Here is a 25,141-nt window from a genome sequence, read left to right as displayed (position 1 = left end):
AGGATTCTAATTTCTCCATATCCTCACCAAAATTATTTTCCATTTACTTAATAATAACCATCCTAATGGGTGTGAAGTGGTAATTGTGGTTTTGATTTGCATTTCCCTAATGACTAGTGACGTTGAGCAACTTAAGTGCTTATTGAACCTCTGTATATCTTCTTTGGAGAAATGTCTGTTCAAGTCTTCTACCTAGTTTTGAAATGGGTTGTTACTTTTTTTTTCTTGTTTAGTACAAATATATATATATATATATATATTTTTTGATTTATTTATTTATTTATTTATGGCTGTGTTGGGTCTTCGTTTCTGTACTAGGGCTTTCTCCAGTTGCGGCAAGTGGGGGCCACTCCTCATCGCGGTGCACGGGCCTCTCACCCTTGTGGCCTCTCTTGTTGCGGAGCACAGGCTCCAGACGCGCAGGCTCAGCAGTCGTGGCTCACGGGCCTAGTCGCTCCGCAGCATGTGGGATCTTCCCAGACCAGGACTCGAACCCGTGTCCCCTGCATTGGCAGGCAGATTCTCAACCACTGCGCCACCAGGGAAGCCCTACAAATATATTTTTAAAACCTGATTTTGGTGAAACATCTGAGCAGTTCACCAACAATGGTATAAGGATTAAAAATGTTTATTCAATATTTCTCCATCGAACAATTTAAAGAAATGTAAAGTAACTATTCATAGAAAAATATGACATAATATACTGATTCATTTTCTAAGAAAAAAATGGATGATCTTACCTAGAGTCTTGATTATTAATTAGTAATTCAAGGTTTTGGGTTGATGATGAATCTATCATAGCTGTCTGTTCACTACCCTGGAAACAAATCTTCAGTGATTTTGGTGCGTAAACTGAATTTTGAATAAATTCAACATATTTTAATAAAGCTGCAACAGCTGCAAGGCAGTAATACCTGTAAAGTGACCGAAGATACATCACTATAAATCTTTGGAAAAAAAAAAGTATTGCTATAAAAGAAAACATTTATTTCACTTTAATATTAGCAAAATTACAAATATTTGCATAGCATTGTTTAAAATCAAAGGGAAAAAAAGCACACCAAGTGTTCCTGATTTTTGATAACTAGTTAAATTACCTCTAAAACATAAAAGTTGATAAAAAGAGACAATTTTCTAAAGTCTGAGACTTAAGGGATATTAGACTCCCAATAGGTCACATGTTAGAAGTCAACATTCAATGGTAATTTGTGTCAATTTTTGATGTACCATTCTAAGTACACATTCAAATAATGTTGAAAAAGTCTGAGAGTTGTAAAGGTACAGTCTGGAGTTCCCAATGTATAGGAAAGCATGTTTTGATCTCGGTGAGAGTAGTCGTCATGATTAACTGAGTGAACAAGTGGTCCAACCTGGCTCAAAGTAAGTATCTGTTCAGCATGTTATAAGAAATATCCATTCCAAAAATATCATTCCCCATCTCATTCTGAAGGAGTAAAGGTATGAAGTAACAGGAACGCAGCTTTAACTGTGTTTCACTTCTGTACCGTCACATTTCTAGTTTGCTGTAGCTACTTGAGCTTTTCAATTCAAAGTAAAGTGAGCAGGAACCATTAAGGCAGTAGATTATGACTAATTTGGAGAAATTCCATAAAGTTTAGTTAGCAAGATATGCCTTGTATATAAATTTTAGTTAACTGTTTTACTATTTCCATAATTACTGAGTGTTTTATAAGCCAGGCACTTTTCTAGGTGGTAGGGAATATAGCAAAGAACAAAACACACAAAAGACCCTTCCGTCCTGGAATACACACCAGAGATTTACTACTTGCCCTAAATTTTAACTTACTTGGATTGAACCTCCATTAGGACAGTGTTGAATTCTGTTATGCATAATTGTTCAATGTACTGTAGTCCTTTTGTTTCATTGAAGTATTTCCTTTGGACAGTAGTGAAATTAACATTCTGAAAAGAATTTTTAATTTCAAAATAAATTATAAGTTTCATGCACTTGCCCAAAACTGCTTTCTTAAATACATGCTCATACATGGGTAGATGACTTAAATATTGAATAAAGTTTATTTTTCATTATTTATTATTTTCTGGAGTTAAATAAGAAGTTTTCTTAGTTATTTACAAAAAGAATGATGGTCTGTCTTGCTAAGTGAATTATAGCAGTCTGTAGCTCTTATTAAGCCATATTTACATGAAATTTAAGTACAATAATAAAAAATAAACATGAGAGTCTCTGACTTCTACTAATTTTATTCTACAGCAACAACAGCAACAAAGGTTTTACATTCAGCCTCATATACACTATCATAATTTAGAGAGGGTAAATCTTTGTAATATACTAGTTGAGGAAGCCAAAAATACCAGTTCCAGCTATCAAATCTATGAAATGCTATCTACATAAGGTGAGTTTAATTTATAGAATAAAGAAAAGCAGATAATGGAACTTTTTTTAAAAGAGAAAAAAAAAAAGCATGCAGCTGCAGAGTAAAAGGTCTGCCTGCTTTGAATAAAAGTAATAGGTAAGAAAGGTATTAATAATATAATAACAATGGACCGTGAAAGAGCTGCAAGGCTGAAAAAAAAAGTCATAAGCAGGTAGGGAATTTGTTATGTGCCAAGATTGTCTGAAGAGTTATCTCATTTAATCTTCCCAATAACCCTATGATGTAAGTCTTGTATCAATATTAAGTACAATTTTCCTCTAAGTCAAATTCTGAGAAGTAACTTTTCTAATATACAATTGATATGTTCCAGAGCTGAGACTTGAATTTGGATTTCTTTGACTAAGAAGTCCATGTTCCTTACACTTCATATTGCTTCTTATTTAACTGAGGTCTTTTTATGGTAAGTGTGATGATAATGATAACAATAACATTGATTTTCCCCTCCGTTTATAATGCTTTTATACCAAATACTTCTATGGCTCTCTCTCTCACTCCTATCAGGACTTTGCCCAAATGTAACCTCATCAGTGAGACCATTTCTGATTACCTTATATAAAATATCAATTCTCTAGGAGGTAGATACTATTATTGTCCCTATTTTACTGACGAATAAAAACTGAAGCTTAGAGAGGTTAACTTAACTTGCACACAGTCATTTAGAATCAGGATTTGAAACCACAACAGTCTAGTTCCTCTATTCTTTTTTTTTTTTTAATTTATTTTTTTATGTATTTATTTATTTTGGGCTGCGTTGGGTCTTCGTTGCCGCCCATGGGCTATCCCTAGTTGTGGCGAGCGGGGGCTACTCTTTGTTGTGGTGCGCCGGCTTCTCATTGCAGTGGCTTCTCTTATTGTGGAGCACGGGCAGTAGGCACGCGGGCTTCAGTAGTTGTGGCACGCGGGCTTCAGTAGTTGTGGCACGCGGGCTCAGCAGTTTCGGCATACAGGCTCTAGAGCACAGGTTCAGTAGTTGTGGCGCACGGGCTTAGCTGCTCCATGGCATGTGGGATGTTCCCGGACCAGGGCTCGAACCTGTGTCTCCTGCATTGGCAGGCGGATTCTTAACCACTGCGCCACCAGGGAAGTCCCTGGCTCCTTTATTTTTAAGCACTATGCTATATTGCCTTACATCTCAAGCGTAGTAAATGTAGGTTGTTTTCGCCTTTGGAGGACTCATCTATCCCACATTCTATGTTGTTCTGTCCATGTGGGACTGTCAATTACAGTACTCTGTGCCCCATAGCAAAAAGCAAATGACCTGGGATTAATCAATCATAGTGCTTTTACCCCCATAAACAGTGATTAATCTAACATGTAGGAACATGAACAAAGCAGGAACAGTCAGGGTCCTTCTCTCGAATTCATATGTGGACACTGGAAGAAAGAAGTTATTTTTTACTCTCAGTTGGCTAAGCTGAGTTGACATCAGCCTGGAGCCATGAGCAATCATTTTATTAAACCTCACAGAGAGATGGCAGTGGAGATGAGACTAAGGATAGGATCTATCCAACCATTTGGCTTCCCAGTTATATAAGCCAACAAATTTCCTTTTTCACTTAAGCTACTTTAAGTTGAATTTCTGTTATTCACAACCAAAGGACTTAGAATGCTTAATCAATACAAAATAATGAAGGTATATGGAAAGGTATACATAAATAAGGGTGATGAAAAGAAGTCTAAGTCATGAATGAAAGAGATAAAGAGTCCTGTCTAATAGAGACAACAGGTTTACAATAGGAACCATTTCTGGCAATGAGTCAAAGACAGCTGAGCTACATTGGATCTCTAAGAGCACAAGAAATCTTTTTTTTTTTTTTTTTTTAATTTTATAGCTACTTTTTATTTATTTATTTATTTTTGGCTGTGCTGGGTCTTCGGTTCGCGCGAGGGCTTTCTCCAGTTGCGGCAAGCGGGGGCCACTCTTCATCGTGGTGCGCGGGCCTTTCACTGTCGCGGCCCCTCCCGTTGCGGGGCACAGGCTCCAGACGCGCAGGCTCAGTAGTTGTGGCTCACGGGCCCAGCTGCTCCGCGGCATGTGGGATCTTCCCAGACCAGGGCTCGAACCCGTGTCCCCTGCATTAGCAGGCAGACTCTCAACCACTGCGCCACCAGGGAAGCCCAAGAAATCTTATATGACTGTAGATGCTGAATATATTAAGAACTATAAAGAACTCATTGGACCATAATCTCAACTTGGTTTCAAATGTGTTAAAGATAAGTCTACAGACACAACAAAATATAATATTCTGAATATAATTTGCACTCCTCAAGAACTATTCTAACTGCAGTGCTCTCTACTTGGTTCAGAACCACAGCCTCCATTCCACAAAGCAGGGAGATGTGCTAAAGGGAAGAGATAAACCACATGGTAGAAAGGCCCTTACTGAGAGGGACAGCATTGGCTGGATAAGGTTCCAGAGCACTTCCCTGTCACAGTCCCACAGATGGTGAGACAGTACGTGTTGCCAGGGGAAGCTGTAACAATTCTATAATATAAATCAAATTCTCCAAAAGAAAAAGTACTTGCTGATAGTTGCTATCCCCTAGAAGAATAAGAACTTCACTTTCAACTAGTCTGGCAATGCAATAACTACTTTCCAGGAAGCTATACCTAAGGAAATCCACGCTTTCTCTAAGTGTCTGCTTCCTGTATACTCTGGGAAACATCCTTATTACCTAAAAGATTTTTCCTTTTTTTCAAAGTATATCAAGGGTACCAAATCAAATAAGTGAATTCCTTGTCATTTTTATTGTATGTATTAATAGTCCCTAAGCTTAGGACTTGTACTTAGTGAGTACTTTAGGGTATATAAAGATACCCGAATTATTGTTCTTTAGGATGATATTATAAAATGGATTTTAAATAAGTAAGACAATCTTGAATGTTACTACTGAGAATAAAAATCACTTACCTTGAAATTTTCTGTGATGAGAGTAAACAACTTGGTTGAGTTCCCCACAACACAAGCAGTATTTGACATTATTATTTCCAAAGGTGATAAAATTTTGAGTTTAGTGATCACCTAAAATTGTTTGAATAAATAATTTCTTAAATGTAAGCTTGGGATTATCTAAAACTAAAAAAGTTTCGTATTTTTCTGAGAGATAAAATTAAGTCAGAGACATACAAAGTCATAACTGTTCTAATTATATGTTTCAATTAAATATACTTCTAATGGTAATATGTCAAATATACATCCTATAAAATTATAAATACAAAATATTATCATAAACATAGGCTATATTTTACTCACAATAGTTTGTATCAGCTCTAAGCCCCCAAATAATTTGAATGTATCAAATATGTATTCCTAAAAAAAATTTTTTTTTAATAAATTCATCTACTCGGTATTTTATTCATCTCCATGAAAAACATAAACATTCAATAGCGTAACTATGGTGATTCAATCAATATGGCCACACGGGTACAGCTTAGAAGTTGAGAAGTACAGAAACACAGATGAGAAACATCTGCTTTATGACTGATGCTTTTCACAGTCTAAGGTGCATTTCTTAGAACTATACTAGACACAGAAATACTTTATCAATATTCTGAACATTCCCGTTTTTTAAAAAAAACTTTTATCCTATTCTTTTTAAATTGCATAGAAATGTGAAATACCCAGATATGCAGTACTAATATCATTTAGGTTGTTAGGTATATTAAAAAATTAATTATTAGGTAGGGAAAGGAAGTCTATATACTGGGAACCATCAAGGGGAATTAGGGAAAGAAATTAAGAACAATAAAACATTAAAAATAACATAGTATTTAATATGTTTTAATAATAGTAATGGGGTCAAATAACTTTTTTGAATATAGATTAGGAGTAGACTACCTCTACCTGATAAGTCACACAAATTCCCATGACAACAGGCCAGTGGCCCAAGTTAATGATGAGTGATAGGAAGTGAAGGCAAGAAGTTGAGAGACTTAAATTATGACTGGTCTAAGACACCAGTTTCCCTTATCTCTGGAAAATAAAATTCAAATACAGTTCAGTGGAAACAACCCTTTGGAGATAGCATTATTACATATGCTATCTTTGGAATGAGTCCAAGATTTATTAATTTGAAGATATTAATTTTAGAAATTAATATTAATATTAATTTGGAATATTTAAGTAACAGCAAAACATGTTATTTTAGAACAAAATAATATTAAAAAATTAAAATCAGATGTAAAACTTTATTTTAATTCAGAGTAACCTACATTGGTGCAATAATGAATAACCATTATTCTACCAAAAAGTAAGCCAATTAGGAAAGCACTGACTTGAAAATCTGCAAAGTGCCCTCTAGATGAACCATTTTCTAGGAGTATAAATACTTACCTTTGCATATGTTGTGTTGTCTGCAAACTGAGATAATATAATTTGTGGGCTTTTTAAATCAATACTTGCCATTCCTATTTCACCTCTGGCAAGTCCTCTCCCTTCTACAACAGCTACAATAACTGATGGAGAGTGTGCAGAAACTGCAGATGAGGATGTAGCTATTAAAAAAAATTTTTAAAGAAAATGTATAAACATTAACAATACTTTCTAGTTCTTTCTCATAAAATCTCAAAGCACCAAGTCTAGGACACAGCTATTACTATCCAAGAAAAAAAATCTCATTTTGCTCATCAAAATATATCTTTCCATATATCCAGACCAAATAAAAATGTTACTTCTCTATTTTGCCAAAACTTAACTTCACATTTAGAAATAATAAACTTATACATTGTCTTATTTTGCATTTTATTGGAATGAAGTCATAAAGAAACACTAAATTTGGGATCAGAAAACATATTATTTATCTTACCTTGTCATTTGAGAGCTATATGAATTTGAGCAAATTATTTCATAATAAATAATCATATGTCACAAAATATAATGTTAATAGCTGCCCTACCTAACTCAAGAGGTAGCTGAAATGCTCAAATGGGATAATAATATATATCAATGTATTTTATAAAGTATAAAACATTATATGACTATAAACTCCACTTATGAGATATCTGTGTAATGTTGGATATTTTATTAATGTGCCAAGAATGTTCCAAGTTCTTTACTTGAATTAACTTTACTTCTCATGATTCTATCAACAGACATCATTATTTTCTCCATTTGCTTTTCAGGAGACTGAAGCGTGAATGGAACTGGTAGAATTTGTATACCGGCAGCCTGGTTCCAGAACTGGTGCTCTTAACCACTACATATATTAGTGATTTTGAGATCTATGCCTGACAAACCATAAATATTCAGGTAAGTAGTTTAACCTTTCTAAATTTACCATTTCTTTATCTGTAAAGTGGAAATACCAAACCTTTTTAACAAAGTTGTTATATAAGAATTAAACATAATATAGAAGGGTTTTATAAAGTATATGAAATTATAAAGCATTATTCACGGATAAAAAAAGTCAGACTACTAAACATACCTAAAATTTTATTTTCAAAGAAGCAAAATTGTCTTTTATCCCCTTTTCAACCTTTCAATATACCTTTTCTCCCCTCCTTACCCTCCCTAATCTAGAATCCTTTTTTCTTTTCTATTCTTCTGTTATAACACCTACAAAATTATTTTTACATTTATGCTATCTTAGTCAGTAGTCAACTTAAGAGTTCATTTAAAAATCTATTGTGTCTAGATCTCAGAACCTTTTTTGCCATTAAAGCCTTGTTATACAGGGTGATTGAGTTTATATTAGATCTATAGAAGTCAATTTAAGTTCTGCAATCGAATATGACCTTTCCATTCTTAACTGGAAACTTAATAACAAGTTTCAGTACTTGGAAATTCAGTACACACAGAAGACATCTCCCTTAAACTTTAAAAGAACATTTATGCTGTTATCGTTCTGTTATAATACTAAAATAAGCATCATTGTACATAAAGCTTTTTTCTGGGTCTCTTATTATTTCCCTAAATTGGCTCCTTGTAAGTCAAATTACTGGAAGAAGGAAAACCATCACTTTTAAAGGATCTCACATATATTGCCACATTTCTTTTCAGGATTGTACCAACTTTTAATTCCATCAGCAGTATATGAGAAAAACCAATCTTACTGAATCCTTACCGTTACTAACTTCTGCAATGTATTATTATTGTTGTTGTTATTATTATTATTAGCTAGTTTAATGGACTGGTGCTTTAAATGTGTATTTTAAAAAATTACTATCAAAATTGAACATCACTTAATATATCCATTTGTTTTCTATATTTTGAGATGTTTACATCCTTTTTGCACAATTTTTACTAGGTCTTAATGTTTTTCAATCTGTTTTTATGAGAATTTTGTAAATCAATGACGACAACTTATAGTTGCTACCAATCTTGCTTTTTTTGATATCACAAAGATTTCTATTTTTGTATAGAAAGTCTTTTCCTTTATAATTTCTTCCATTACTTTTCTGCTACGAAACTCCTCCTTCATTGAGACATTTGATATTCATTACTATTTTCTTCTAACTTTTTGAGTTGTTTAGTTCATTTTGATCTCTCATTTGGGCAGAACTTTGAGCAGTACATTTGGTTCTCCACCTTGTCTGGCTTGTCTGGAATGAAAGATAACCAGAAGTACAGATTTAGACTCATTCATAAGCAGTTGCTAATGGTTTAGCTGGATGGTCAGGGACTGGGAAGGAACAGAACTGGAAGATAGTGACAAGGAAAGCTGGGGAAGAGGTATGTGGATGGATCTCTTAGAACGGGCATAGACTTTGAAAATATTTGTCTCATGTGAATGCTCACCAAAGGGCATCCACTGTAAAGGAGACTCTTGATAATAGTGGACAAAATGATACACCCTATGATGTCAATTAGCCTCTTTTCCCAGCCACCACAGTGTTTCCTTAATAGACCCATGAACAAGTCCGCCATGGTGGCAAGAATGGAAACTATGCATCGGCTCAACAATGTGAACTTCCTCTTACAAAGGCTGACCTGGTTAACCCTACTGCTGAGTGCCTAACTGGCCAACAGCAGAGATCAACATAAATGCCCCATACAGTACCATTCCCCAGAGGGACAACATACCACCTGATGGTAGGTTGATTACACTGGATTTCTTCCATCAAGGAGGGGGCAGATATTTGGCCCCACTGGAATAAACACATATTCTAGATACAGATTTGCCTTCCTTGCCCACAGTGCCTCTGCCAGCATCATGATCTATGAACTTACAGAGTGCCTTATCCACCATCATGGCATTTCACACAGTATTGCATCTGATCAAGGAACTCACTTCACAGCAAAAGAAAAAAATGCATCAATGGACTCTGGCCCATTGAAACAACTGGTTTTACCACATACCCCATCACACAGAAATGCCTGGCTTAGCTGAAAGGCAGAATGACTTACTGAAGACTTACTGCCAATTAGGAGACAATACCCTAAAAGAATGGGGCGCTCTCTTACAGGATGCAGTTTATACTTTGAATCATAGATGCTGTATTCCTCATAACCACAATACACAGGTCCAAGAATCAAGGGGAGGAAATAGGAGTGGCTACTCTCACTTCACTATTATCCCTATCAACCCACCCAAAGAATTTTTGCTTCCCATTCTGGCAACTTTGAGCTCTGCTGGTTTAGAGATCTTAGTCTCCACAACGTTATTGGTTCCACCAAGTGACACAACAATGATTCCACTGAATTGGAAGATGAGATTGCCATCTGTCCATTTTAGGCTCCTTATTTATGCTACTGAACCAATAGGCAAAAAAAAGGGGGGGCTATCTATGGATGGGGTGGCTGCTCCTAACTGCCAAGGGGATATCATGTCACTATACACAATGGAGGCAAAGTGGACTATATATGGAGCCCAGGGTTTCTCTAAGGCAGCGGTCCCCAACGTCTTTTGGCACCAGGGACCGGTTTCGTGGAAGACAATTTTTCCATGGATGGGGGAGGGGGTAGGTTCAGGCAGTAATGCCAGCGATGGGGGGGATGGTTCAGGCGGTAGTGCAAGCAATGGGGAGTGATGCGGAGCGGCAGATGAAGCTTCGCTCGCTCACCTGCCGCTCACCTCCTGCTGTGCGGCCCGGTTCCTAACAGGCCACGGACGGGTACTGGTCCACGGCCCGGGAGATGGGAACCCCTGCTCTAAGGCACCCCTCAGTATTTCCAACAGTAAATGTTAATGGAAAACTACAGCAACCAAAAAGAGGCAGAATGACCAAGGACTCAGACCCTTCAGGAATGAAGGTCTGGGTCATTCCACCCTTATTGCTGCAGGTAAGGGAAACATGGAATGGGTAGGAAGAAGCCATAGATATCAACTATAACCTCATGACCAATTACAGAAATATAAACTGCAGTAGCTTTGGGTATTTTCTCTATGCTTTGTTATATGCATGTTTATTTGTATAAACTAACCATTTTCCTCTCTCTTTTCACTTTTAAAAAATTTATGCACAAGTTATTGGAGGTTAACTTTACAACTTAGTCTTTAAGTAACACAATATTCAGTGGGACCACGACTGAATTTGAGATCATTAATATGCAATGACTGTTGGGACTATGAATCTTCTCATTTTGGGAAAGAGTGAGAACCCCCTCACTTGCAAGTACAGATGTATACATACTGTTAGGTAGAAACACAGAGTTGTTTTGTTGTTGTAAAGGAATCCAGATGTGTGTAGAATGACATATATGGACATTGAATAGCCAAAGGAGTTATACCAGTTATCAATTTAGTGTTACTCGGCTCCAAATTCACACTTCAATGTAAGCTCTGCGACAGCGGACAGAATTGCTGTATTTCTCCTTTAAAGTGTGCATAATGTATACTCCAATAAAGATGTTTAAAAAAAAAAAAAGTGTGCATAATGTTAAGTTTTCTCAATTGAGGGCACTGGAGGGACCTTGCATGATGAAGGGCTCTCCTGCAGCTTCCACTGGGTCAGCAGTGTAGGTATGAGGACATCTGGTGGTGATGTGCCCAGCTACATACCCAGAATGTGCTGTCCTTTGGCAATCACACAGCCGCAACATGGCACGGTAACAATCATCTTACAGCCCTCTCAACAGAAATATCCTGCATTCCAGGCCTCCTGCCCATACTAATTCCTTCGGCTCTTTCACTCTCTCCTCAGTCTGTCTCCCAAAGTCCTCTTGATGCCACCACCCTCCCAACAGGGAGACTGTGTGCTCCAGGCCTCCAACCCACACCAGAGCCCACTCCCATTGCACAGCCATGTTCTAGCCACCAGCTACAGTTCACCCACCCTGCCTGCTTCCTGTTTGCCTGGCCTGGCAAATCTGCAGTCACTACTGAAACTGCCATTCAGTATTCACCTTCTCCAAAGAAGTCAGTACCCCAGCGTTGGAAATGGGACCCAGAAGGGGGCCACTTCCAAGTAGGACCTCTTGGGAGTCCTATATCCTATAGTTACTCTTTTATGACAGTTTAATAATTCTTTATATTAAATCTTCCCTGTTTAAATTATTGTATGGTTCTACTTCAGATTGGATCTTCACTGCTACAGTCTCTGTCTTCATGGAGTTTATAGTCCAGCAAAGAAGATGGACAATTTAAAAAAGACAATCAACCTCATTTATAACCAGGAAAATGCAAATTCAGACTATAGTTAGGTAGTATTTTACAACTGCTAGACTGGTAAATATTAAGGAGTCTGACAGTACCAAATGCTGGATAGGATACAGATCAACAAGAACTGTCATATATTGCTAGTAAGAGTGTATGTTGGTAGAACCACTCAGAAAAACAATTTGTCATTATTTTGTAAATGTATACATTCATATATCTTTGAACCAAGAGATGCTTACACATGTAGACCTATTTCACCCATTTTCCCCTCAAGAAAACCTACATTTAGATAAATTCTAAAATTTAAGTATTAAAAAATCATTCAACAGTATTATCAGGATCAACTTTTAGATTTAAGCAAACGTACAGAAGGAAGGGCTTTCTCTTTCTTGTGCTTTTTTTGTCAGAATGATAAAATAATGTAGACCTGCATTTTTTAACAAACAATATCACAAACTATGTAGCCTTATTAACCCAGCCTCAAATTGTAGATATGGCTAAATTGATGTATTTATCGTTCAGTCTTCCATATTAGTTACAAATAACTTCATATTAACTTAACTACCCTAATATATAATTTAATATTAAGTTAATTTAAACTTTTAACTTTAAAAGTTTCTAAAGGTCAATTAGACCAATATTCCACTCACTTTACCTGAATGTCCCATTTGCAGTGTCCAACTTTTATAACCTGGTCTCTGGGGATTTCCAGCAGATAATGGAGTTTTTAGTATTTGAGGATAATTACTATCTTGCGCAGAGGAAGAGCTTGTACCAGGAGTAAAATGTGATGCAAGTGTGTTTTCCGCATAAGATCTTTTGTTTGTAAAGTATGAACCTAAATTCAAAAAAAATTAAATATCAGTTCTTAAAGATTCCGAAATATGCAATGTTGTACTAATTCCTATAATCTCTATAAAACTTCATCTGATAATGATTTTTTAGTGTAACAAATTATGACAAGTTTAACAACATTACTGATAAATACTCTTGTACTAAAATATAATGAAAAGTGCTTGCTAATATGGCTTTTTCTTATACAAGTTGACTGAGACTATTCTTGCTAAAATCACAAACTACCTTCTAATCTTCAAATACACCAGATATATTTACTTTGTATAGTAATTATAATACATCTTTTCCTTTGTTGACCTCTTCATTGAAACTCTCTCCTCCCAGGTAACTGGTGTAAAGAGAGTTTTAGGCTCACTTCGATTCAGTTCCTTGTTTAGTTACCTGTTGACATAAGACATTACCTATTTTATAGGGTTGTCATAAAATATGAAAGAATGTGCATAACAGTCTAGCATAGTGTCTTGGCACATACGAGGTTTTTTTGTTTGTTTTTTAATTGAAGTATAGTTGATTTACAATGTTGTGGGCACATAGAAGTTCTTAAAAGTATATATTGGGTTTCTTTTCTCCTCTTCCCCTTGACTTCCATGACAACTCTCTATCTCGATTCTCCTTAAACCACTTCTTTTTAGTTTCCTTTGCCAGGTCCTTTTTCCCTCTGTCTGCCTCTTAACTGTTGCCTTCCCAAGGTTCCATATGTTTTCACTTTCTCTCACAAATCAAAATTATACATTTTCTCTGGGCATCTCATCTATTATTTTGGTTTCTATTAATATCTATTTCCGGGCAATTCTCAAACCTTCATATACAGCCCTAACTCTTCTCCAACACTATAAACCATGGGGTGGCAAACTCCCTGTGTAAAATTGGGACAAAAGAAAAATCTACCTTGCAGAATTATCGTTAGGATCAGAGATACAAAATGCCAAGTAAGAAGCTAGAACAGAGTAGTGCTCATTAATTAGTGGATGTTATTACTGTTGAAAATAAATGGGTGAAAAAGCATCTCACGAAGGGGGGATTATACTGACAACGTAAACATGTATGTTGCCTTGGAGGAACTGCAAGTAGGTCAATTAGATTAGAAAGTAGGGTAATTATTAAGAAATGATAAGAGATAAGACTGCAAAGATTGAAAACAGATCCCAAATGGCCTTGGATGTCCTAATAAAGAGTATGATTTAAAAAAAAAAAAAAAAGAGTATGATTTTTTAACTGCAAAAACAGAGTCACTGATTGAAGTGCCAAGGGACATAAGATTTTCATTTTCCAGGACCCCCCTGGTGGCTCAGTGGTTAAGGATCCGCCTGCCAAGGCAGGGGACACAGGTTCAAGCCCTGGTCCGGGAAGATCCCACATGCCACAGAGCAGTTAAGCCCGTGCGCCACAACTACTGAGCCTGCGCTCTAGAGCCCGTGAGCCGCAACTACTGAGCCCACATACTACAACAACTGAAGCTTGCGCGCCTAGAGCCCGTGCTCCACAAGAGAAGCCACCGCAAGGAGAAGCGCGCACACCTCAACGAAGAGTAGCCCCTGCTCGCCACAACTAGAGAAAAGCCGGTGCGCAGCAACCAAGACCCAACGCAGCCAAAAATAAATAAATTAATTAATTAATTTAAAAAAAGAGAATTAAAAAAAGATTTTCATTTTCCATATAACTCTAGTGACACTGTAAGTAAGCTTGAAAGAAAGAATACTTAGGAGTATGAGGCAATAATTCAGACATAAAATCATAAGGGCCTGTAATGGCACAGAGATAGAAAAGGACAATTATTTAAAAGATAAAGTTAGATAGAATTGAACTATTTGGATGTTATGAGTGAGGGAATACTCGAATTATTGGTCTCCTAGGTTTAAGATTTAGAAAACCCAATGACTGCGATAAGAGAAACAGGTCGAGGAGCTGCAGAGAGATGAATTAAATTAATCATATAGTGAGTCTGAGGATTTCCACTGGTTCCTCACCAGAAGCTTCAGAAGACAGTCTGAAACAGGAATCTGGAGCATAGATGAGATCTGGGCTGTGGTGATAGTCACATCCAGACAGAAGTGGCCTAGGAAAAAACCTCTAAGGACAAACCAATAATTTGGGAACTAACAAAGGTAAGCACAGTTCTCTGGAAGGCAGGAGAAAAACAGGGGAGAGTGGAATCAACAAAAAGCAAATTAAGACGGTTTCAGAGAAGACCGGTCAAGAGCATTAAACACAGTGGAAAGGTCACACAAGATGAACTGAAAAGTGACCACTGAATTTGGCATTGTTACCTTATCATTGACTTGCAATGTTGTCTGGAAAAACGGTGATGGTTTTGCCATGGTGAGTGACTGAATATAGAATAAACGGAGTTGAACTCTCCTTGAAAGACATTTTTCATACTAAACATATTATCACCTCAATTAGATAAAATGTTAAATCTAGTCCGTTTCACGGCATCCTAGAAGGACTTGGAGAGTAAGTTCAGGAGCCAAGAGGTTTCACCACTTCTATCACCAAACTCATGCACAAATTCAGGCATCTGTCATCAGGGGCGGAGAGCTGGGACATCACACCGGATGTTAATGCAACCCGCCTCAGAACCGAGCCACCCGCCATCACAGCCTTGTAATAAAACCAATTTGAAGAAGAGTCCAGCCCTTTAGTCACTCAGAAACACTAAATTCCCGGAGCATCCCATTCTCATCTTCCAAACAAACCCCAACTGATACTTCTCTGTGGTAACCACCAACCACAGCTCCCTGAGCCTCCGGGAATTCACACAACCGCTCCTTGCCTTGAGCTGGCCGCGCGCTGGGCGGGTGCCGAGGGAGGCTGCTGCTGTCGCTCCGGTCGGCCGCCGCTCCAGACGTGCCTGGAGGGGAGGACGAAGAGGCGGCCTGGGCTGAAGGGCATCTCTGAGGAGTCTCCTGGAGTCCAAAATTGTAGCGGGGACCCTGGGACCGAGCCTCTACCGAGGAGGGGGAAACCGCAGGGACAGAAGTTGAGGCTGGTGGGATCTCAGGCCTCAGCATGCTCATAAATCCTCTCAGAACACCCCTCGGCAGGGCCCAATGGCAGAAGCTACGCCGGGAAAAATGCGAGCATGGTGCGCAGGCGCACGAAGCCGCATGGCGCGCAGGCGCACGAAGCTGCATGGCGCAGGCGCAGAGCCCCAGCGTGCCGCAACCGCCCACCTTCCCCCCGCCTCCACCCCATCCACACCGGGGAATGTACTCCCAGGCTTTCCGGCCCCGTCACCTCCCACAGGTTTTGGTCGAGCTAAATGTAAGGTACAGACCTCCTCAGCTGAACGGAATTCAGGGCCCATCAATCCAACTTGGTAGACCCATTATTCGCACTGCACCCTAATCCCTTATCACAAGGTGTTCGGGGCTAACATTCCGCACATACCTCCAAATACACTGGTTTCTTTTTAATTACAGGAACTGTCTTATCACTGTGCACACAGTGCCTGTGATAGTGGAAACAAATTTAACGCTCACAGAGTAGTACAAACCATTTAACATTGGTTTCGTGGCTAAAGAGCCACTAACCCCTTACAGCTTAAATATTCACAGGGCTGTTATCACTGCAAGACTGCCCCTCACCCAGTAAGCATATGGCTGTGTGCACAGTATAGAAGGAACCAGGTTAAGAAGAGGTATCTCTTGGACAGTTTCCTCTCTCAATTTCTAGTACTGGGTCTTCACACATAGGTATGAACTATTTAAAAGCAGACTACACAAACTCAAACTAGCTTTGCAACAAATGACCTTTGGGAAATTTTGTGCCTGCTTACTTTTCTTGAATACACAGTAATAGCAACTTCGTAGAGATGCCAGGATTGAAAACAGAATACTCTGGATACTATTAGAAGAAATGCATTACTCAATTCATGCAATTGTTAAGTACATCAATAAATCAGGTATTCATAGAACAGTTCATCCACATGCAATGACTGCAGTCCTCAAAACTCCCAACTTCCAATGACAGCACTTAAATAAAATTATGTTCCATCCAATGACTTCCAAACCTTCAGAAACAAAATACTGGCAATGCAACACAAACTCTTCAAATTAATAAACTGTCAAAAAACAATGCTAGATTTCAATCTCACATTGGTCCATGTGTTCAGAATCATCACTTTACACATGTAAGATGATTCTCTAACTCTTACACAGGGTATTGCAAAGACGCTTGAGCAAATTTCAACTTCCATCAAGAAAAATGTTCATTAAAATACTTTATTTTCACCAAGAACATAAAACTCTTATAAGAGTTATAATCTCTTATAAGAGATTAGCTGTGGTCTCATCTTTCTGAAAACACAGGTAACAAAAAAATACTGTGGCAACTATCAACTTGTGTTTCCTTACTCGGCAGGGAAAAAAGCCAACAATCCCCCTTGGCATTCCGACATAAAATATTAGAAAGTGAGAATATAGTCCAGATTGCAATGCTATTCCAAGGTGGTGAATTGTCATTTACTTAAATCACTTTGTAACCAGCTCAGTAACCACAAACATATGAAATATTCCCAAATTTCAGCCATTTATTTTTTTTCATCTTTTAATTCCTATGGGGTTCATCAATTCTTTATCAGTTAACATTCTCATTGACAAAGACCAATTTATATTAACTATAGTTAATATATAACATATCAAGGGAGTACATGGGAAAATCAGAACATAAGACTTCATCAGCTAAATAGAGTTCAACTCAGTTTGCTGTTATGGAGACAAACAAGATAAATACATTGAAGCATAAACAAAATATTATGCTCAGAATAACAGCATTCCAGAAGAAAACGGAAAGCTGAAGATACAATAAAGGTCTCTAATTTACAGTATGTATAATTATATAATTTATTAAAATCAACACAATTCATGTACAAAATATTAACATGGCAGCCATTACGTTTGTTAAGCACTTCAAATACTGAAATGTTAAAACAGTAAAACTACACTAAGCAACTTCTGCATCAAGGGATCTAATCTAGCTCACTAGTTCAGGCTGAACATTCACTCTCCGAAGTATTTCTTCAGGCATGCAAAAAACAGGGCTAACAGGTTTAAATCTGTTCTTCTCTCCCAAAAGTGACAATCCAGCAATTCCAAATAGAGTATGAAAAGGATCTACCTATTAAAAAAATAAGAATTTATAGAGTATTACAAAATGAAAACTTCTAAAACCCTGCTTCTGAACAATGATTATACTGGAGCCTATTGTATTCCCTTTATTTGAACATACGCTTCAAGTTTTCTGAAATAATGATGGTTTCAAATTGTATTTTTAAACACAGAACCTGGTCCACACACTCATTTCTTGGCAATAAGTGACCAGAAATTTCTGTAAACTTGTTTTAGATCTTTCATATATTCTTAAATGACAATTATTTAAAAAGCATCCCTTCAAAGCAACACTTGGAAATACCATCCTTTCCCCCCACCCCCCTATTCCTAATTCTGGAAACTTAGAACCCTTAGAACACAAAGCAACACTGAAAATTTTAACTGTTAAATAAACAGTCACAAATATACTTGCCATATCTCCTGGCCTGTCCGCAAATCCTCCCGTTTCTTCATCTTGACATGCTAAAATGAAACTGCGCAGTTTCTCTCTGTCAATCCAATGAAGCCTTCCAATTATCTTTAGGGAAGCCAACACCCACCAAGAATAGCATACATCTGGTAACTAGGAGGAAAAAGCCACAAGTTGCCTCAATTGTACTTTCTGGTCCAAATATTGGGGGTGGGAAGGGAATCAAGGGATATACGGACAATGCAGTGTTTGAAACACTGAAATCCATAAATACAATTGCTTAGAATTAAAGATAATCACTGGAAAAGAGAAGACCAAACACTCCATTCCATAGAAAACCATGCTGAATGTTTCAGCTTCAGTACTCAGTGATAACCATCCATCTACCTTATTTTCTATTTGCAGTGAATACCTAAATAAGCCCCTTAATCCAAGAATCTGGTGGTAAGGCTCGTGAGATCTATGGTACTGTATGTTCCACTGCCCTAGGTAGAGCACTTTCAGTAAGTGCTGTCCAAGCAGGTACACAACCTGCTTCAAAAAAAAAAAAAAAAATCACCCCGGCTCCTCAAATCATGGTAACTTAAGAAATGCAGAAGTTCCCACCTTAGACTGAATTTCAACAAGATCCCTAGGTGATTCACAGGCACATTAAAAGCTGTCCTACATTTTAAGTGCAATCCTCACCCCCAACGATCTTCTACTTATTGAAAAGCTGCCCAGGTTTTTCATTGGATCTTAACTAGAAACCACTTGTGGTTATTTCCCTACCTATTAACTTATTCAGAAATACTGAGCAAGCAAAATTAAACAAAAATACAATGACCCAGATAAAAGCATCACCATGCTCTATCATATTTTAGGTCAGGGGCTCAGCAGGCTACAGCCATTGAGTAAAATGCAGACCACAAAAATAGCTTTTAGTATGTGTAAATGATTTTTAAATATAATAGTTTTGCAACAGGAAAATTATGAAATTTGTACGTGTAACAAGACCATAGGTCAAAGCTAAAAATATTTACTACCTGGTCGTTACAGACCCAATTCAGAGTGTGTGAGAGCTAAACAAAATTGGCTTTTTCTTTAAAAATTAACAAAGATTTTAAATAAAAATGTTGTAATCCAATTTTTTAAAAAAATCTTTCATTTGGCAAATCCATTGTCCTTTCCCACCCATAAGTGGGCATGGAGATTTCTGTACAAGATGCATGTGTTAATAGAAGCCTTTGACTCCCAGATATACATAATGCAAAGTAGTTAAGGTGAAAAGCTCATTATCAATTTACAAGAGCAATACTGAGATATACAAGACAAAAAAAGTCCTCACTCAAGGTTATAAAACTTAAAAAGTTCATCTTATGAAACGACAGATACCTTCTCTGGCCTTCCATTGAGTCCACCTGATGGAAGCTGTCGTTCACAAAGCCACCAACCAAGTAAATCAGAATTTACTCGATGCAACTGACTAGTAATAGCCAGGAATCCTGTGCAACAATAGATCTAAAATTACAGACATAAAGTACATGTGTATAATAGTTTTTCAACAATAACATGGTGATAAAAACTACTTAAATTATTAAAGCTCCATTTTCTATCTAAAAATTTGCTGACAGTAAGAATTGCAAACAAGAACACAATTATTTGAACAAAACCAACCACACTACTAGGATGCAACTGCAATGCAAGACTGTCACAACTTCTTCATGGCTAAAAGCAAGCTTTATTTGACAACCATTTACATATACAACATCCTCTGGCACAAGCAAAAAGGTGTTGGGGATAGGTAGGGAATGTTTTCATCTGGTTAAAAACTAATTGAAAATCAAAATATATTTTTGGTAATTACAAAACTACTTATGTTTACCTGGGTCAGAGGATTTCACCAACAGGGGACTGTATACAAAGTAAACTACTGTAAAAATGCCTTCCTTAATCAGCAATTAATTCTTATTTAACATCCCACATTATATTACATTCAGTCAAATTAACTTGCTATTTTCCCAATTACACGGGTTATCCCTTCAAAACTGACACTACGTTTTAATCTAGATTGATAAATTACCTGCCCAGCATGGGATTCAGAACCTGGCCTGCAACCAAATCCACCATCAAAGTTCATACATGATAAAACAAATTCGATTGCCTTTTCCACATTAATAGCATCCAGCTTCCCCTGTAAACAAAATATACGTATTAAATTCCAGAATAATCATGTAAGTTTAATCATTCCAATACAACATTTAAAACTTACCAATAGAGCCAAAGTTGCCACCGCACAAAAAGAGAATCTTGTATCGATTTCTCCTAAAAATAAAGGGATCAAACCAAAACATTACGTGTTATCAGAGGCTTCTGATCATATTATGTAGTAAAAGTTAATTAAAAACAACCTCTGCACAACTACCATGGTTAAATTTCCAAGAGTTCAGGCTTAACATGTACTTCTAGTCACCAGGAGGAAAGCTAAATCTTTAAAAAGTGATCCATAATCACTTACTTTATTTCGAAGGAAACTAAGAACTAGAAAACTGCTTTGTCAAAAATACAAGCAAATAAATTGCTTTCAAAGCCCCAGAAAGGTAACAGAAAGAAAAAGACTAGTCAATTTCTTAGAATGATAATAAACTTACCCTATTATATAAAAGTAGATTTTCACATCCCATGAAGCAGCTGGTCTCTCCTGCCTGCACTGTATTCAGCCCTAAAGCAGAGATTATCTACATTTATCAAGTCAAATACTACTCCCTCCCTCCACTCAAATATTCAGTAAGTTTGTAAAGTTTTTTGAATATTTTCCCCTTGCCAGAAAGTTTTAAAAAAACTTTACAAAGCCACCAAATATTGGGGAAAAAAGTTTCACCTACCTTATCTTTTAGACTGGCCCCCTCTGTTCCAGTACTCCTGTATGCTGATATAACTAGCACAGTGCATGCTGGAACTTCCAGCAGACCATTAACTCCAGTTAGACCAGCTGCTTAGTGGGACCTGAAAAGATGAAAAACTTAAAAATCTCCTGATAAGTTATTAGCAAAGCCCCCAATTCGTTGAACTTTAAAATTTGCAACAAAGCTTATTACTACAATAAACACCAAAGCAGAACATTTTTGGACTGGTATTTTGGGTGCCATGGATTAAAGGGACATTACCCCAAATATCTCCAGCAAAAGAACCATCTTCTTTCTGTAGACTCTGAACATATTCCACAACTTTATTTACATCAATAACATTAATACTATCATAGAGAGTAAGAATCTGTAACAAAAACAAACCATGGTAAGTAAATACCTCTTCAACACTGGTAAGTTTGTTCTAACAATGTTCTTCCTCAACTACCTTTTAAGTTGTCAAGCAAGCATGTCCTTTTGTTTATGTACATTGTGAACTTTTCTCAAATGTGCACTTCTACTATGCCGTCAAATTATAGATATTACCAACAAACACAAACCTTTAACCACAAAGCATTATTTTTCCATTTATAAATTGTTAACTTAGTGCTCTAAGACTCATATATACTAACTTACATAGACTTTAAACCCTTATTTGTGGATCTTCACTAATATCAAAATCAAAGCTAACTCCGAGGGAATTCCCTGACGGTCCAGTGGTTAGGACTTGGCGCTTTCACTGCCATGGGCCTGGGTTCAATCTCTGGTCAAGGAACTAAGATCCCGCAAGCCACAGTTCATCCAGAAATGTAAAAATAAGTAAAAATAAATAAATTTTAAAACTCCACGGAAAACAGCAGAGTTGTGAAGTGACAGAGTATAAACGGGGAACCACAGGCAGCTTGGTATTTCCAGATATTAGATGAAAAGCAAGATGAGACTAGAAGGGAGGAAATGGCCAGGCCATGGACAGAAGCAAATGCCATGCAGAAGTTTGATGAATACAAGAAACAGATGAAGGAGGCTTCTACGCATGCGGTAAACAGGCTTCGAGCAGTTTACGTAATCCATTATGCTATTTGCTGTTCTCTGAATAATGTTCCACGTGACAATCTTCAGAACATATTGTTTTCTATTATCAGACAAGACTTATGTAACGTAATCTATTGGGATAGGATAGGTCATGCTGTCTAATAAACAAAACAGATTTCAGTGGCTTAACTTCACAGGATTTTTCTTGCTCAAAACCAACCAACCAACCTAACTCCACTGAGTGATTTTCAAATATTTACATATACTTAAGATAAACATAATTACCATCCAAGGTCTCAGTGTAATTTTATAATTTACATCAACTTTGGATTCAGCTAATACATGCCACCACATCATTGACCTTGTAGAACATATACTTCATTTGAAAAGATGAGCAACTTTTTAACATAGATACTGATTTTGTCACGTTCCTGATACCTAGTTTCAATTTCCCCACTCTCACGGAAGAGAATACATCACCAAGACTGATGAATTTTTATTAGTATTTACCTGGACAGCACTAAGAGTGTACAAAAGATGAGGATCATGTCCAATACTAGCACTTATTCCACCACACTCGTGTTGACAAGACTTAATAAATGTCAGAATTTCTTCTCTATTCATGCGATGTAGCTGTCCCATGAGATCCATAACAGTCAGACCCCAATAGATGCCACTCATTCTCAAATATTCAGACATACAGTATTCCTAAAATACAGAATTACTTTAATGCGTCAGTTTGAATTGATGCCAGGTTAAAGATACTGAACACATGAAGCTAAATAGTCATGGTATTACATGGCCCTAACTCCATAGCTACAAGGTTATGGGAATTCATCAATACTAGATTATTTCCCAACATGGTAAATTTCAGCTCTTTGTATCCCACAGGAGAAAATATTCACTTCCAATTAAGTTGTTCATTTAATTTTTTCTAAGATTTTCCCACAGAGGAAAACTGGGAACACCATTCTTCAAGGTTAAACTTATTCAAGGTCTCAGCGTAATTCTAGAGCTTAAGTGTTATCTCACATCACCGTAAACTCAGGTAATACATGCCAACACATCATTGACCTTGAAAGCATTACCTCAACTACAAAAGTAAATCTATTCCATGCCTCAAAATTCTTACAAATCGGGGCAGGAAGGGAAATCTACTTTGTCTGCCAAGGCCTCTAAATAAGTGTTGGTAAGGACCGTGGTTAATTCCACTGCCCCTCAACCACAGATACCAGTGCTTGGCACACAGAAGTTGGATACGATTTTTAAGAAACATGGGCCATACTAACCTGCTTATTCAGAATGGCCAACACCTTTAAAAATAAACTTTTCAACATAAAAGTATACATACGTAATCATCTTTCTTTGAGCCATAGGATGCTATATAATCTGCATGCTTCTCCACTAATAGGGTGTCGGGTGCATCTGACTTGATAATAACATCCTTCTGCGGTGTGCCCTTTCACACAAAAAGTGATTTCATAAATTTTTATCTTTTCACGTTTGACCCCAGAGCATATATTCAATACACATTTGAATTCTGATTTCATCTTGCCATATAAAAACTTTGCATTTTAAAAGTATCTGACTAAAAAAGAACTAAACCCCTCATAAAGATGCAGGTATTTTTCAGGTCTCAGGGTAATTCTAGAGCTAAAGCAGAAATAATCAACTTTAGATTCAGAATACATGCCAGCTCATCATCGACCCAAAAAATTACCTCCATCTTCATCTCTCTTTGCTTATCTTTCACTTAGAGTTAAGTAAAATAAACATACACTATCAAACCTTACGAATTTAAGACAACATATGGCTTACATGTGGCAAAAAGTTGAAGCATTAAAATAAAAATCTTGCTAACCCATAATTTGCAGTTAAGTTCTTTAATGAGATTTTATTAATCCTAGAAACTCAGGTTTCAAAGCACCTTCCATGTACCCCAAAAGTTATTTATCAAGCAAGCAGTCCCTTTAGCCTAATCTTCTCCAGCTTTAGTTTTAGTTTCTACAAGCCCCCAGGTGATGAGGATGCTGCTCTAGTTCTTATTTTTTAAGTAGGTCATGATCACTACCAATAAGAACAAAGCAATTAATTTCCTTCACATCCCATTCATATTTACTAGGTCAAGCCCATACTATTAATAATTATAAAGATTCTGAACCATATATTCATGGCCAAATGGAAGGAAATATATATGTACATGTATATATATAGAAGGAAAAGAGAACTACCCGGCTTTTTTAAGAGATTAAGAAACCGGGTCGTTGACCCCTGAGGCCCGCCGGATAGGAGGAAGTCTGGCCGCATGTGCAGCCGCGAGATCTGCAGAAAAGGCTAAGTAATACTTCACCCTGTCTCTGAGTCCTCAAAAAACCTTCCAAGGCCTATATCTTAACTCAACCATTCTCCAATACTTAGAAAACAACCCACTGGGGCCTGAACTGCTTAAACATTAGCCTATCTAGTCTCCTCCCGACTCATCTACATAGCAACCCAATACACGTCCACACTCACCATGTCTGAGAGCGAAAAGAGGACTAGGCTCTTCGCTGGGCGGATTTAGGCAGCAAGCGCCTGCGCAGAGGCGTCCTTCAGGCCCCCCCCCCCCGCCCCCGCGCCCGACATAGCTGTCCACACTCCCGCCTGAAGGAAGGAGCAGTTCCGTGACTGCCCTAGGACCCCACCGACTGCTCATAGCTGTCCTCGCTGCCTGCGCCTAAAGTCTCTGGCGCCAATTTTCTCGTCTCGTAAGGTCCGCGGTTTTGTCTACAAGGGTTTTAAGTAATGTGTAAATACCTGAATAACTTTTAAGAAATCGTTTATTCTTGAGACTCTTTGAACTTTGAAGATCTGCAATGGCTGGTAATTAATAGAGTTGCACGTAGTTAAGTGTTC

General features: G+C 37.4%; 2 protein-coding genes and 3 non-coding genes across 5 annotated transcripts in view; all 5 read right to left on the bottom strand.

Moving 5' to 3' along the window:
• The window catches only part of MSH4 (mutS homolog 4), a 92,213-nt gene extending 76,386 nt beyond the window's left edge, over window positions 1–15,827 (bottom strand). The window contains exons 1-6 of the mRNA XM_036867644.1: window positions 15,583–15,827; window positions 12,610–12,792; window positions 6,752–6,912; window positions 5,330–5,440; window positions 1,808–1,923; window positions 741–914 (exon numbers count right to left, since the gene is read on the bottom strand). Coding sequence (XP_036723539.1) covers window positions 741–914; window positions 1,808–1,923; window positions 5,330–5,440; window positions 6,752–6,912; window positions 12,610–12,792; window positions 15,583–15,826 — 989 coding nt within the window. The 5' untranslated portion in view covers window position 15,827. The remainder of the gene's footprint in view (window positions 1–740; window positions 915–1,807; window positions 1,924–5,329; window positions 5,441–6,751; window positions 6,913–12,609; window positions 12,793–15,582) is intronic.
• Window positions 15,828–17,315: 1,488 nt separating this feature from the next.
• On the bottom strand, window positions 17,316–24,839 carry RABGGTB (Rab geranylgeranyltransferase subunit beta). Its single transcript, XM_036871940.1, has 9 exons — window positions 24,761–24,839; window positions 23,598–23,705; window positions 22,757–22,954; window positions 21,476–21,581; window positions 20,581–20,633; window positions 20,392–20,502; window positions 19,704–19,829; window positions 18,333–18,482; window positions 17,316–17,927 (listed from the first exon to the last, which is right to left on the bottom strand). The coding sequence occupies exons 1-9, from the start codon at window positions 24,761–24,763 to the stop codon at window positions 17,784–17,786; spliced, it is 999 nt and encodes a 332-aa protein (XP_036727835.1). The 5' UTR covers window positions 24,764–24,839; the 3' UTR covers window positions 17,316–17,783.
• On the bottom strand, window positions 22,537–22,608 carry LOC118887281. Its single transcript, XR_005017952.1, has one exon. It is a non-coding gene; the product is annotated as a small nucleolar RNA SNORD45 (small nucleolar RNA).
• On the bottom strand, window positions 23,239–23,321 carry LOC118887293. The gene has a single exon (XR_005017957.1). It is a non-coding gene; the product is annotated as a small nucleolar RNA SNORD45 (small nucleolar RNA).
• LOC118887289 lies at window positions 23,877–23,955 on the bottom strand. Its single transcript, XR_005017954.1, has one exon. It is a non-coding gene; the product is annotated as a small nucleolar RNA SNORD45 (small nucleolar RNA).
• Window positions 24,840–25,141: the final 302 nt, after the last annotated feature.

This window comes from Balaenoptera musculus, chromosome 1 (assembly GCF_009873245.2).
Source record: "Balaenoptera musculus isolate JJ_BM4_2016_0621 chromosome 1, mBalMus1.pri.v3, whole genome shotgun sequence".
In the NCBI taxonomy this organism is placed as follows: domain Eukaryota; kingdom Metazoa; phylum Chordata; class Mammalia; order Artiodactyla; family Balaenopteridae; genus Balaenoptera; species Balaenoptera musculus.
This window is presented reverse-complemented; position numbering and strand designations above follow the sequence as displayed.

What these genes read in the sequence shown, in the direction of transcription:
- RABGGTB (XM_036871940.1), bottom strand. An exon ending in ACACTCTTAGTGCTGTCCAG is followed by an intron (nt 21,582 to 22,756) that starts GTAAATACTAAT and finishes TTTTTGTTACAG; the next exon opens with ATTCTTACTCTCTATGATAG. An exon ending in CTGAATCCCATGCTGGGCAG is followed by an intron (nt 19,830 to 20,391) that starts GTAATTTATCAA and finishes CTGTAATTTTAG; the next exon opens with ATCTATTGTTGCACAGGATT.